At 43.2% G+C, this 12,921-nt stretch overlaps 3 protein-coding genes across 11 annotated transcripts in view; 1 reads left to right on the forward strand and 2 right to left on the reverse strand.

The window, feature by feature from the left end:
- LOC144478483 (elongation factor-like GTPase 1) overlaps window positions 1–11,186 on the forward strand; it is a 24,976-nt gene extending 13,790 nt beyond the window's left edge. For 4 of the 7 annotated variants that reach the window (XM_078196410.1, XM_078196408.1, XM_078196412.1 and 1 more), the window contains 2 exons: window positions 9,348–9,532; window positions 9,846–11,186. In XM_078196410.1, coding sequence (XP_078052536.1) covers window positions 9,348–9,532; window positions 9,846–10,034 — 374 coding nt within the window. In that variant the 3' untranslated portion in view covers window positions 10,035–11,186. The remainder of the gene's footprint in view (window positions 1–9,347; window positions 9,533–9,845) is intronic. The other 3 variants (XM_078196413.1, XM_078196416.1, XM_078196411.1) reach the window with 2 other exon arrangements.
- Aos (protein argos) lies at window positions 1,811–7,125 on the reverse strand. Of its 2 annotated transcripts, XM_078196436.1 has the most exons (5): window positions 6,643–7,125; window positions 5,670–6,575; window positions 3,414–3,634; window positions 3,095–3,266; window positions 1,811–2,965 (listed from the first exon to the last, which is right to left on the reverse strand). In XM_078196436.1, the coding sequence occupies exons 2-5, from the start codon at window positions 5,922–5,924 to the stop codon at window positions 2,717–2,719; spliced, it is 897 nt and encodes a 298-aa protein (XP_078052562.1). In that variant the 5' UTR covers window positions 5,925–6,575; window positions 6,643–7,125; the 3' UTR covers window positions 1,811–2,716. The 2 variants fall into 2 exon arrangements, with proteins under 2 accessions (XP_078052562.1, XP_078052561.1); XM_078196435.1 differs by having other exon boundaries at window positions 5,670–7,125.
- Window positions 11,187–11,192: 6 nt separating the features above from the next.
- On the reverse strand, window positions 11,193–12,863 carry LOC144478488 (serum response factor-binding protein 1). Of its 2 annotated transcripts, none has more exons than XM_078196432.1 (2): window positions 12,753–12,863; window positions 11,193–12,401 (listed from the first exon to the last, which is right to left on the reverse strand). In XM_078196432.1, the coding sequence occupies exons 1-2, from the start codon at window positions 12,783–12,785 to the stop codon at window positions 11,277–11,279; spliced, it is 1,158 nt and encodes a 385-aa protein (XP_078052558.1). In that variant the 5' UTR covers window positions 12,786–12,863; the 3' UTR covers window positions 11,193–11,276. The 2 variants fall into 2 exon arrangements, with proteins under 2 accessions (XP_078052558.1, XP_078052557.1); XM_078196431.1 differs by having other exon boundaries at window positions 12,567–12,815.
- Window positions 12,864–12,921: the final 58 nt, after the last annotated feature.

Raw genomic sequence — 12,921 nt, forward strand, 5'->3', positions numbered from 1 at the left:
CTCCCCCCCCCCCCCCCCCCCCCCCCCCATGCATCTTACCCACAGCTTACCTACATACTTACCATCGCGATTCTTAAATCTTGTTCCGCTTCCTCGACATCCTCCGTTTACGCGTTTCTTATTGTTTTCATTCCTTTCCTTTTCTTTCCCTCGATTATTTGCACGATTTCGTCATCATCTTCTTCGATCGCTACAGCGGTTAATACATGGATTATATCGAAAATTTCGAAAATCGATCGATCGAAATAAAATAAACGATGGACAGATAAACGCAAGACCGACGTCTACGTGAAAATGTTCTCCTTTAGAGAGCCGACGATCTACCGTTACCGTCAGTAGGACACGACTACTCGAGCATAAAATACACTCGATCGATTCTACCGTCGATACCGCGATACGGAGGAGCGTTTCAAACTGGTCTATTACTATTTGCTTCGTCTTATCGAGTAAAACGAATTCTGTTGTTTAGGACTTGGGTAATGGGCTCGAATGCGAATCCGAACCCAAACTCGAACGCGACTTGCAGAAACCAAGAAGCAAGAGGCGGGAAAATTAACGAATCGCGCGCGGCGCACATCGGTAACGATACCGCTATTTTTCGCGGGTCCGATAGAATACCAGAAAACTATATCGAGCATGAAATCACCGTGGTTCTCACCGACCAAATAGTCGGTAGTGACCAATGCATACCCTGTCGGAAAATTCTCTATTCGATCTCGATCCTAATTTGATCGTTCCTTGCTCCGTTGCCCTCCGCGTCTCATAGCTCGCCTCGTAGCTCGCGTCGATCTCGAAACAAGCAATGCAACGGTTAAATATTCTACACGGTCAATTGAAAATATAGATCATTAACCGATCACTTTACTTGCTAAAGACAGTAACCTGGCGAAATGTTAATGTCGTCGCGTAGTACACACGCATTGTCTTTTGACAGACAATCGATGGTATTTCGCTTTTAAATATACATTCGGGATTAATCGACCAAAGATTACGTAGACATTTTTTAGTTGCGCGATCCTGTGGTAGGATCGAGCCGGTGCAACTCGTTCATAAGACTAAATGAATTTCAGGGAAAGAAGGAAATGGAACCAGTGGAAAACGCGCGGTACAGTTACGTAGCAATTTCATTGGTCGAGCCACGTATACGATCACTCGATGCGCTCGAATATTTCTCTATCGAAGCGAAACGCGATCTCCGTGTAACGAAGCAACAACGCGACAACGACCGCGCGCGTCGAGCTGATAAATTCGCGACCGAAATTTCATTGAAAAGGACAACTATCGGTAAAAAGTAAAAGCGCCAGATCTTTTCTAAGCGAGCTGTGCGTCTCGTGTACTTCGTATACCGTATACGACGCCTCGTAAACTTATTATCGATTAGCGACATTCGATCGCTGGGGCGATGCGACCGATGCCGCGAATCTCTGTTGCGCTACCGCAATTCTTGCTGAGCAGAAAGCGTCCGTGCGAGAGTTCGATTTTGCAGCTACGTTTATATCGTACATATATCGTATATGGCTCCGCAAACGCGTCGTCGAATTTTCAAACGTTCCTCGCGCGACTCTTGTACTGGCAGAATCTAGCGCAGCGTACATGGAAGTCGAGAATTTTTCGCGCGATACCAGCGATACAGAGGTCACCGAACTGTTTCGCCATCTAGCGTCGCCGAGCGAACTCGCGAAAATACCGGACCGACGCGACGATGCTCTCGCGCGCATCGATGCGAAATTTTCAATATTTTAGAAATATTTTAAAAATTCTTGAAATTTTTCATATTATTTGTTTTCGAAGATTTTAAGCAGCTGCGGCGGATTAATTGGCTGTGTCTTTTTATTGAATCGGTATACTCGTTACCGCAGCTTTACGATACATCTGGTATAACGGTGATAGCGTAATACTCCGATGACGTGCCTAATGGTAAAAACACATCTTTCCTGATATAGCGTTAGATCGGTACAATACCGCGTTACCAAGAGTCCTCGAGAAAATTATAATATTTACAAAGTATAGCGCGTAAGATAGGGTGGTGTACGAAACCTATGTATATACGAGATATGGTCGCAAACGAGAACGATACCGAACGATCTCGATGGAAGGAAGCGTTACACTCGTCGTAATTTAATCCGATTACTCGTTAATTTTTTGCGGTTCACATTGCGAGACGATCGACTCTGTTCGCAGAGGCACGATTTCGATCGCGTATATACGCAACCGTATTATACGACGTTCTACGATACAACGTTTTTACGTTCTACGTTCTACGTTCCACGTTCTACATTCTACGTGCTATGCTCGTCGGAAAGAATACAGCACGACCAAAGGGTCGTCAATTCCGATTAAGCTGAATCGGCGGCATCAATATCAAAACGATTCAGATCACCAAAATAAATAACGAATACTATACACAACATATAGCCTACGATGTGCTCTATATGTATAATAACGACAACAAATACTAATACGCCAATGCCAACGCAACATCTATACTGTACATTGTCGACGATCTCTAATCCACTCTGCAGTTTGGAGTCGATTCAGATTCTCGAGCAGTTCGTCCAACGATCCTACGGGTCGCACAGTAATCTTATTATAATAGAGAAGCTGTACAAGCTATACACAAACGTTATGTATAGGCCCGGCGAGCTGCATAGGCTGTGCACGTTATGCGGGCTGTGTAGCGACGTAAAAGGGGATGCGGACGGTGACAGTTTCTGCTTTATACGGTGTAAACCGCTTCGGAACGATGGGATTGCGAAGGCACGCAATATCCGCTATAAGTCTTAATCTCCAAGACGCCAGAATAGGATCTTGCCGGAAGTGAACCCGGATCCGTGTGACGCCTGGGACACCGATGACCCTTCGGACATTGGCAAAGGGGCGACGCGTTCACTTCTTCGAGTTGCGAGGTCCGTCTCTTGCGTACGGTGAACAGTCGACAAGGCTCCTTGTGTTGACACCGGAGTCTCTGAAACCCAACACATTCCCATCGAATCTTGGCCAATCGAAATCAAATGAAACGGAACGAAAGGAAACGCAATGGGTATATTATGCGCGATCAAGAAAAATCTGAACAGCACAGAGTCAAAGAACTTACGCTTTGCGGAGAACACGCGAAAGCATAAATAAATCCTGGATTTCCTCCGGGAGACCTGTGCGCTTGTCTTCGAACTAGATAGGGCACGCTGCTGGGCCGACAGCGGCAGTAGACTCGTTGAATGGTCGCATTCGCCGGACCTCCTCCTGGCGCCAAGGTCCATGTGATGTCCCTGCAAACAGTGAACCCGCTCTCTGTACTCGATGTCGATTAGAACGCGGAACGATCCGTGTGACGCGATGCGGCTCATCGCGACTCTCGGTTCGGCGCATCGCGGTACGCGTTCCATCGCTCGAACTTGTTCGAACAACCGACTTACTTGAAGTAACGACAGATAGGAAGATGTTTCACTGGTTCGCAAAGCTTGTATTGCCGTGTTTTATCGACTATTGTATGCCCGTCGTCTCCATGCAAGCTACTAGGACAGTTACGGCCATCCGGACAACGACATTGTCTCTCGACCCACGGTGATCCATATAGATCCACCTTGCTGCAAACTTCGCTTCGATCCGAGCATTCGGGCAGCTCTTCCTCGCTATCCTGAAAATCCAAGCTACTCGTAATACGTCGATGCGCGTAGGACCGTGTGAACGGTAACTACAACGATGGCAATCTAATATTGTGCACTATGATTCCGCAACGGCTTCCTTTCTGATTTGTGGGCCCAGGCCTACGAAATCTTTACGATAACTCTTGTAGTCGAATACTCTTAAAACTTGTAGTCGAATTGCAGTAACAGAATTAAATATCAATTCGTGCGCTCTCAAGTTCGAAGGAGAGAGAGAGAGAGAGAGAGAGAGAGAGAGAGAGAGAGAGAGAGAGAGGAGAAGAAAATGGAAAGGGAGTCAGCATGTCGAAAGTCGGAAGCCAAGAAGCCATAAGAGAAGAAGAAGGTGTGCGAATGCGCGGATGTCGGTTGAAGAAAGAGGAATTTGCGTAGCAAAGGCGTTGAAGAGCACGCATCCTCTCGCGTCGCATCGTCGAGGAATAGGCATCTAGTCTAACTGCACTATTCAAAGAGCTTCGGTCAATCCACTGAATGGGGCAATCACGTACGTCCTGTCGAGTCGCCGTTGGCAATCTACGGCAGCAAATGAGAATCGGAGCCAAACACTTTATACATACTTGTACAATCCATCTGGTCTTGTATCCTTTATAGCGTATGATGGAACTTTTCCCCAAATCGAGGACGGATAACCGTTTTCGTTACTTTCGTCGACTTTTCATTGATCCGTCCAAGTTTTGTACTTTTTATTCTTTCAGTTGTTTTTATTCTCCTACGTTACGAATCGAAATTGCCGAGGATTTTTTTGGCAGGGTCTACCAACGACGTTCCAATCGAACAAAATCTATCGTTGGTCGAGTCGTGGTCGTGGTCGTGGTCGTGGTCGCGGTCGCGGTCGCGGTCGTAGTCGTTGTCGTCAACGTTCAAACACAAGCGTTGCAACGTCAAAGTTACCGCTATGGGATAACATTGTTGACCGTCACGCCGCGGCATCCGAATATATAAGCCGATGGAGTTGCTTTAAAAACATTCTACGACTTTTCCATTCGCTCGAAACCCCCTTGGTCGACGGATGCCCTTTCCGTTCCGCCGCGTTCTTTGCTTCTACTCTCTCCTACTACTCCCTTCTTCCTTAGGCGTCTCTTCCTTTTGGGATATTCCCAGAAGATCGTTCGTATCAATGCCGCCGGTGGCGGTAAACTAAAATGGGATAATAGGGGGACCGGAAAGGTTTTGCGATTCATCCGGAAGTTCTCACGAGTCTCCCGCTTCTCTCACAACCACAGTGAAAATGACACCTGGTCGTAGTTGCTTGCTCCCCTGCTCGTTCGCTTGCACGCTCACGCGATGGCGAGCTCGCGCATACAACCAGATGACCATCCAGAACACATTCCGACATCGGAGATATCTGCGCGAATGTAAACGCCTCGACGATGCGCGGTGAGATTTGCCAGATTTTCGCGCAACTACTCGCTTCTACTTGTAACAGACTGACGGGATCGACATTTGGCCAGCGAAATCGGGCAAATAAGAACCGAGACGAGCGCTCCACAACCATAGAAGAAACCTGCGACCAATCTCGCGCGTCGAAGAAAAGGAAAGAAGAAAAGAGGAAAACGAAAAGCTGCAGGTGGACGAACATAAACGAGGCTGACGAGTATACGTCAAACGCGTTAGACGTGGCTCCGCGACGAGCCAAAATATCGAAAGTACGAATTATTATTTTGCAATGAAATTTACATCGCGATCCATTGATGATGGCACGACGAATCGCGCCTAAAAACATTTCGTCCCGAACGCCGCGTCGAAATCCCAGAGCAAAGTTGTTTCGTTAACGAACCATCGTATCCGATATTGCTTGGTTATTGCGTACGCGTGCGAGCAATGCACGCTACAGTATTGCAGTGATTACCACATAACGCGCAATCTGGAATAGCTGTGTAAACTTTGACGAATGAAATGGACGAAACCGGATAAAGCGAATTTGATTCTTGATTAATCGATCTCTCTATTTGTGGCCGAATAATCTTTGTTTGTCGCAGGATACCCGACTTTAGGTATCAAACTTACCCCGACTTGATAAAGAATTCTGGGCGGTTGATGAACCGGATGATGCTTTCTCTTCCTATCGATCGAATCGATCTTGATGGTCGTGTCTCGAAACTGGCGTAGTTCCGTCAGGTACTTGCCCTCGTCGAGGGACAAATATTCGTTGAGCAATCGTTGACCAGTTTCGTCGAGTTCCACGCCGAGAAGGCTACCGTGAATCTCGCGAATAAACAACTGCCCGAACATCGCCAATAACAGGCACATCAAATCGGCCATTCTTCACAGCCTCGATCTTCGTTTTCGTCGGCGTTCGTTACGTTCGCGAACGGTTCCTTTCACGATCGACGATGGATGATAAATTCTTGAGTCGGGTTAAAAATCGATCGAACGCTCGAGTCGATAACAGCGCGGATTCGTACACGCGCATCTGGCACGATTCAACGATCGTCGCGATTCATCGAAAATACTTTGCATCGCGAAAATCAAGACGCGACCACTTGCCGAGGTGTTTCGAGCTGACTAAGTTCGCTGGAAGACGACGCGAAAACGCGCGTACGATTACGCGTAAAGAATTCGAAACGATTTCGGTGAGACTCGGAAGCGACTTGAAAGCGATTTCGAAGCGATTTCGAAGCGAATCGCTCGCAAAATCGGTTCGCGAAGCGTCGTGCACCGTCAAAGATTGAGCAGATTCCTGTTTCTTACGTCGCCGCGTACATCTCGAACGTCTCGAAGAGGAAGCCGCGAGTACAGTGTGGACGTTTGTCGGTCGATTGACCGATCGATCGATCGATCGATCGATCGATCGAAAATAACGGAATTCGTAACTCGTAGAAAACTTTCTCCAGCAATTTTCTTTCGACGCGAATCGGACGTACAGCTTGCTCCGTTCGGATCGTCGTCGGTCGATCGATGCTGCGGTCGAGCCTGGGGTCAAAGAAACGAGGTCGTTGTAAATTATCTCCCTTTCGACGCGATCTCACGTGCGTCTTACCAATCGATCGATCCGAATCACTTTTCAAACGGTGTACGCTTTATTCGAATGAAAACTCGATTCTCGAAAGAAATCCTGAACCGTCTATGGTTAACGGAATCTTATCCCAAACACAAGAAAGCGTTCGGTCTTTTCGCGTTTATCCTTTCGCGCCGATAAAGTAGCGTACATTTTCACTGGTAGGCACCGACGGACAAACGTAACGTCTTCTCAACGATCGTTCCTCTTTCCTTTCTTCTCGCCTTCCTTTTCACGTTTCTCAATTCTTCTAGTCTCGTATTCTCCTCCGACTATCTCCTTTACGAAGCAGTTTGCGCGTAGTCTGTGCCCTAGCTTGCGCGACGCAATCAAAATCAACCAAAGATCCAACCGGATCGCAACTTTCGTGCCACGCGAACTTGTACCATTCGTTCAACTGGACTTCTAACAGCTACAGGCAAAGCATGAATGAGTACTCCCTTCTCTTGTTTCTCTACTCCACACCACACCACTCTACTCCACTCCACTCCACTCCACTCCACTCCACTCCACTCCACTCCACTCCACTTCATTCCATTCCACAACACTCCACTGCACTCCACAGCACTCCACTCTTTGCTTTATTCTACGCTCAGCTCTTCATGGCATTATTCAACTCGTTCGACTTGACTCCACGTGATCCTACTCTGTCCTATTCCACTCTGCTCTATTCGAGTCTAGCGTACTCTGCCATACTCTACTATTTCTTACTCTACTCTACTATTCAATATCCTTCCATTCATCCGTTCAACACTCGTGGTCGATCCGATCGTTATCGCCATAGCATAAAACTTTATCGCATTTTTTGTTGTCTCCGCCTCCTTGCTTATTCTTTTAATCAGTTTGTTGCAGTAGAAAGTCCTCATTAGGAATCGTTCTTTCCAATGGATTTCGATAATTTTTCATGTATTCGCGGTACCTTTGTCATACGAATGTTTCCGTAAATTGCATGCAAAAGATCGGTTCACCTTATCGTTACCGTGCTCTTTGAATATTTGTTACATCCGTATACGATTGTACACGCGTTTCTATTTTCCGATCTGCACACGTTCACTGACAATCCGAAAACGCGATGCTATCGATGAAAGACGATAATTAATTCTATTTATATATTCTAGAATGAACAGCAATGTGTGCAGACCGTGCAGGTACGCTTACTTATATAACGTACGTGTACGTTACGCGATCTAGTATTTCGTTCCTTTCTCTGCTTGGGTCTTGCCGAAGTCGCTGAATGGATTTTCTCTCCTGTTGCACGCGCTTCATACGATCGTCGACGCAACAGAGATTTTTGAAGAACGAACTTTTTCGAATCACTGGCATACACCGCTATGTACAATATACGAAAATGTGAAATAATACGGTACAAATAATAACTGTATAACGTCGACGAGCAAAATTACATCGTATAACATACGCGAGTATCATGTATATTTATTGTAGAAAACATTGGACGATTCCCATAATTAAGTATCAAATATTACGCAAAAGGCGACCTGGACGGATAATTACTGTATCTGTAAACAGGAAAGATAGTATCTATCGATAGATACGTACGCGCCGTGCTGGTCAGAGTGAGTACGTTTGAGGATCGCTGTTTCATTGATGGAGGCCACGATCCATTCACTCCTACTTTCTCTCTGTTCCTCTTCAGTTGTTGCTCTCTCATTCCCACGCTCTCCCTACTCGAATGTTTCGAGAAGCATCGTCGTCGTTGTCGTCGTCGTCGTCGTCATCGTCGTCGTCGTCGTGGTGGTGCTTGCCTCGTTCCCTGCATCGATGCTCCTGAAAATGAATAGATTCGCTTGACTGGAATTGTTCGACACGAATCAATTTCGATACGATTCAGATCCAATCAGATTCGATTCGCTCCGATCAGTACATGATCCAATCCGATGCGTTCTGTTCGGCCAACTTTTACGAGAATTCTTTTATATTAATTCCCGGTTAGTACGCTTGAAAAAATGCACCGAACGAGCGAAGCCTATTGAATGTGCATCTTCCGTGCAGCTATCCAACGAGGCTTGTGGAACTCCAGTTAACTTGTTAGAATCGGACCTACGTAGCTTCATTTTACAAAGGAGTTACGCCTAAATTCCACGCGCAATTCTCCTAATGCCATAAAAACCGCCATAACGATCCGGTGGAGACATATTTATCGAACCTTCGGGGAACTTGTTTTACTTTACGAGAGAACCACTGAACGACATGAATGAATGCTTGAGGAAGGGAGGGGAACGAAACTTGGCAATGGGATTGCTAAGAAAGTGTGTTGTGCGTGTACAGATAGGGTGCGTTAGACTCCTCCAGCGGGTATAGAGTACGTGTATTATTATGTGTACGTATACGGGTACGTGTACGAGGGTAACATGTACATAGAAAATTCTTGAATTCGGACCGAGATTTTGATTCCCGTATTCAAGTGCTAAAGCGATTCTTGAAAAACTATTGGGTCATTCTAAATACAAAATATTCCGATGAATATATATATATATATTATATATATATATATTAGTTGATTTAGTTAGTTGATTTATCTTTCTTCGGATAAAAGGGAACCAAATTTTTGTATCATACGCGACGAGTCTTTAATTCGATGAGATTCTAGTCTTCGAATGAGATGGATTAATCACAATTTCATATGCTGCTCGTCGACGCTCATTCGTTTGAAAATATTTCTGTTTTAGGAAAATTGTACGCTGTATTTGGAAAGAGACAAGGCCGTGTAATCGCTACGGATAGTACTGGATTTGGTGGACGATTTCGCGTGCTGGCAACATTACCCGTACCAGAGAGTTTCCAACTTGCCAGAGAATTGCGAACTCAAACGTCCGGGCTGGCTAGTCCTCAACTGGTTTTCAGCCATTGGGAGGCAAGTTTTTTCATACCGAGGAACGCGCGTTCCTCCGCATTTTTCCACTTTTCTCGATCGAGAATCGACCTCGCGTGTCGCTAACCGTTACTTCTACTCCAATCATTCATAAATATTTAAACGGAGCAACTTCCGACGGTTATCGTTATCGAAACAAGTAATGCAGTATTTAATTCTGTTCTTATTTCAGTTTATGTTTCCTTATTTCCATTTCATTATTTGTACGTCGCGTCGATACGGTTTAATCGTTGTACCCGATTGCGTGTAATAATCCAACGATTTTCAAGTATTACCTCTGCGTTGTATATCGTAGGTGATCGAGCAAGATCCTTACTGGACACCTTCCACCGACGAGGAATATCTTCATTTCGGTGACAAGGCAGACAGTGAAAACAGAGCAAAGAAATACATGGATGCGGTTCGTCGACGCAAAGGTCTATCCGTCGATTCTCAACTTGTTACACACGCGGAGAAACAACGTACATTGGCGAAAAAAAAATAATGCATTCACCATCTTTTGCCGGTAGATAAAATAACTATCCGGCATCAATTTACATTTTTTTTTCTTTACACGTATACCCTATTGTAATACATGTATCGTCCGTGAAATTTTTCAAAAAGAAATTGCTGATACATGAACCATGTCCTCGTTAATAATAATAATGTTAATTAATAATAATAATAATAATAATTTTTTGTAATTCCACGAGCACCGACCGAACGAGAAACTCGCGGACTCGTCCTAGTTCGAATAGCGCTTAATGTTGTTAACGTGTTCCAACTTGCATTCTGTCGGTCGCTTGATTGAATACCATGCCTCAGTAATTGACGAATGACGAGTATGTATTATAGAACATGTACAAAATTAACAATTCAAAAAATATTTGAATACTAGTTTTCTATGTTTACCGAATAAATAATTCTCTACTCCTTGTACTTGTTAAAGTAACATATCGAGTGTACCTACTACTGAAATACAATAATGAAATTTATCCATATAATGGTTTATCCAATAGCGTAGATGACAAACTACAAATAATTCGATCGTGTATCTATAGAATTGCCAGTGGAATGACGGTGAGGGGTTGGGAGGAGTGAAAATGAAAGGAAAACAAACGAAAATGAAAATCCGATGCAAACCCGATCATACTAAACATGTTAGATATGTTACTCGAACCAAACTAGTTTGGTTCGCGTTTACAGGCACCGAATCAACTTTCAAGTGTACTTCGAGTTAACGAGATAATTAGCCGAGGTGTGATATACATGGATAAAATGGTTTGCGATAACCGTTTACCTTTTATTCATTTCTTGCGTATTGCAGTATCTGCGTCTGTACAGTGTATTGGAGTAACACATTTTCTACGAAACGTCTCTGCATTGACCATAACGAAATAGTAGAAAACTACCTCGAGAATCGACTAGTCGATCGTATAAGATGTTCATTAATTAATAACGTTTGATAAAATATATACGTATGTTGCGAGCATAACACACCGCGTACGAAAAATTCAATGTGGCAAAGATGTTGTTCGTAAACTCAAGCGCTGGACGCAGTTACAGTTTACTTGTACTTACACGTCGATTCTATTGTCGTTGTAAATGTCGTCGCCATTTTATACAATTTATAAGTCAAGTCGATATTTGAATAAAAACAAAATTAATGAATAATTAAAATCTTTATTCATATATAGAATAAAATATCTGTGTACAAAAACGTGTCGTAATTGAATGAACTAATGAATTAAGTCTCCTCGAATCGAATCTTTTTCCCTTGAAATCCTTGTTTCATCGTGTCTTGTAATTTTCTTCTTGCTTCCCACGACGGATGTAAGCTTTCATTTTTCAAAGACTTTGTCTGTATGAACTTTTCGTCTGCAGGCGCTTCTTTGGACCCTGGAAATCCTTGCTTCTTCTTGGTAATCGCTCGGTTCGTTTCTTTCACATTATTTATATGATACAAAACATTTTTACCATTCACTCGTTGTCTCTTATCGCTTTGCTTCCTCTCAGACCCTCCGTATGTAGAATTATCGCGCTTTACGCTTCTTTTGTCAATAGTCTTCGACGCGATCCTGTTTATCCTAGGTGTAATATTTAAGTCTTCTTTCGGCGATAATATTCCAGTATTTATGCGTGCAGCAGTCTTATCCGAACATAGAAAGAAATCGTCTAATCTCGGAACGGTTAACGACATCGATCGATGCTGGTGCTCTTTATTTTCTTCGCATTTATCGTCTACTCTTAATGTGTCAGATTCTTCCACAATATCTGCGAATCTCTTGACCGTAGCTTCTTTGCTTACGGCCTTGCTAACGAACATGGAGCTTTTCTCGTTATTTTTAACGCTACTTTCTTCGACGTCTACGTCTTGTCCATCCTTTTTTATATTTAGATTTATCCGGATATTTCCATCGCTGTTGTCATCTTTTTTATTTGACAATCGTTTCGAATCTTTTTGTTCGTATTTACTTATAGAGTTCTTCCTTCTCTTTTTCAGTAAATGATTTTTTTCACTCAAAGAAATATATTCTTTACAGTTTGGAAACTTCTTTAGGAATTCCACGATCTTATCGTTTAAACATTTGTAACGAACAACTTTTACCGTGACTCTGGTCCTATCGTCGGTTTCTGAATTCTGTAGTATGTGCTGCAAATTCTCGAAATTAATGATTCCAAATTTGGACACTTCATCGTCCTTGATACGTTTCAACTCGAAAACCTCCTTTAAACATTTCTCTGCTTTATTTTTATTCTTTTCGGAAAGTTTCTCGTTACCACGATTCGTACGCAGTCTCTTGGCTTCTCTAACCAATTTATTTATCACGCAAATACGAGCTCGACGAACACTCTGCCTCAATAAAACAATCTAAAAGATGAATAAGACACCAATGATTTTAAATTAAAAAATAACTAGATGCTATGAAAGTAAAGAAAATTATTTAGTAGTATTTAAAGTATTTTAAGTATTTAAAGAAAACATTGATTACATCATTTTACTTTTGTGGTAATTGAAAATATTGTCTAAGATTACCTCGTTATTAATTTCGATCGAAGTTTTGGTCACAGTCATAATGTCTGTCAGATTACGGTGTTAAATTCAGATGAATTCAATCGTTACAACTTGAATTCTTTATTTATAAATTATAGAACACAATGATATATGCAATGTATAGAAAATTCCTTATACATAAATATGTATCCTCTATGATAAAATAACCTTTTTGCTGACACCCGGGTACTGTACACACATGTACACAGCTGACTAGAACAGCACAATATTTATAGATCCGTGCCCGGCATTCTGCCCTACAACTGCTGTAGTAGCAGCTACAACTTACAGGGTATAGAAGAAATACTCCAATCGGATATTTGCGCTGAACTAACTT

Source organism: Augochlora pura, chromosome 2, assembly GCF_028453695.1.
Source record: "Augochlora pura isolate Apur16 chromosome 2, APUR_v2.2.1, whole genome shotgun sequence".
NCBI lineage: Eukaryota > Metazoa > Arthropoda > Insecta > Hymenoptera > Halictidae > Augochlora > Augochlora pura.

Bases quoted from the DNA above. Each gene is read 5' to 3' on its own strand.
- Aos (XM_078196436.1), bottom strand. From the start codon at position 5,924: ATGGCCGATTTGATGTGCCTGTTATTGGCGATGTTCGGGCAGTTGTTT. The intron at 3,267-3,413 runs GTAAGTCGGTTG...CACTGTTTGCAG, and splicing joins CCTATCTGTCGTTACTTCAA to GGACATCACATGGACCTTGG. The intron at 2,966-3,094 runs GTAAGTTCTTTG...GTTGGGTTTCAG, and splicing joins TCGCGTGTTCTCCGCAAAGC to AGACTCCGGTGTCAACACAA.
- LOC144478488 (XM_078196431.1), bottom strand. From the start codon at position 12,605: ATGACTGTGACCAAAACTTCGATCGAAATTAATAACGAG. The intron at 12,402-12,566 runs GTAATCTTAGAC...TTCATCTTTTAG, and splicing joins CGATCGAAATTAATAACGAG to ATTGTTTTATTGAGGCAGAG.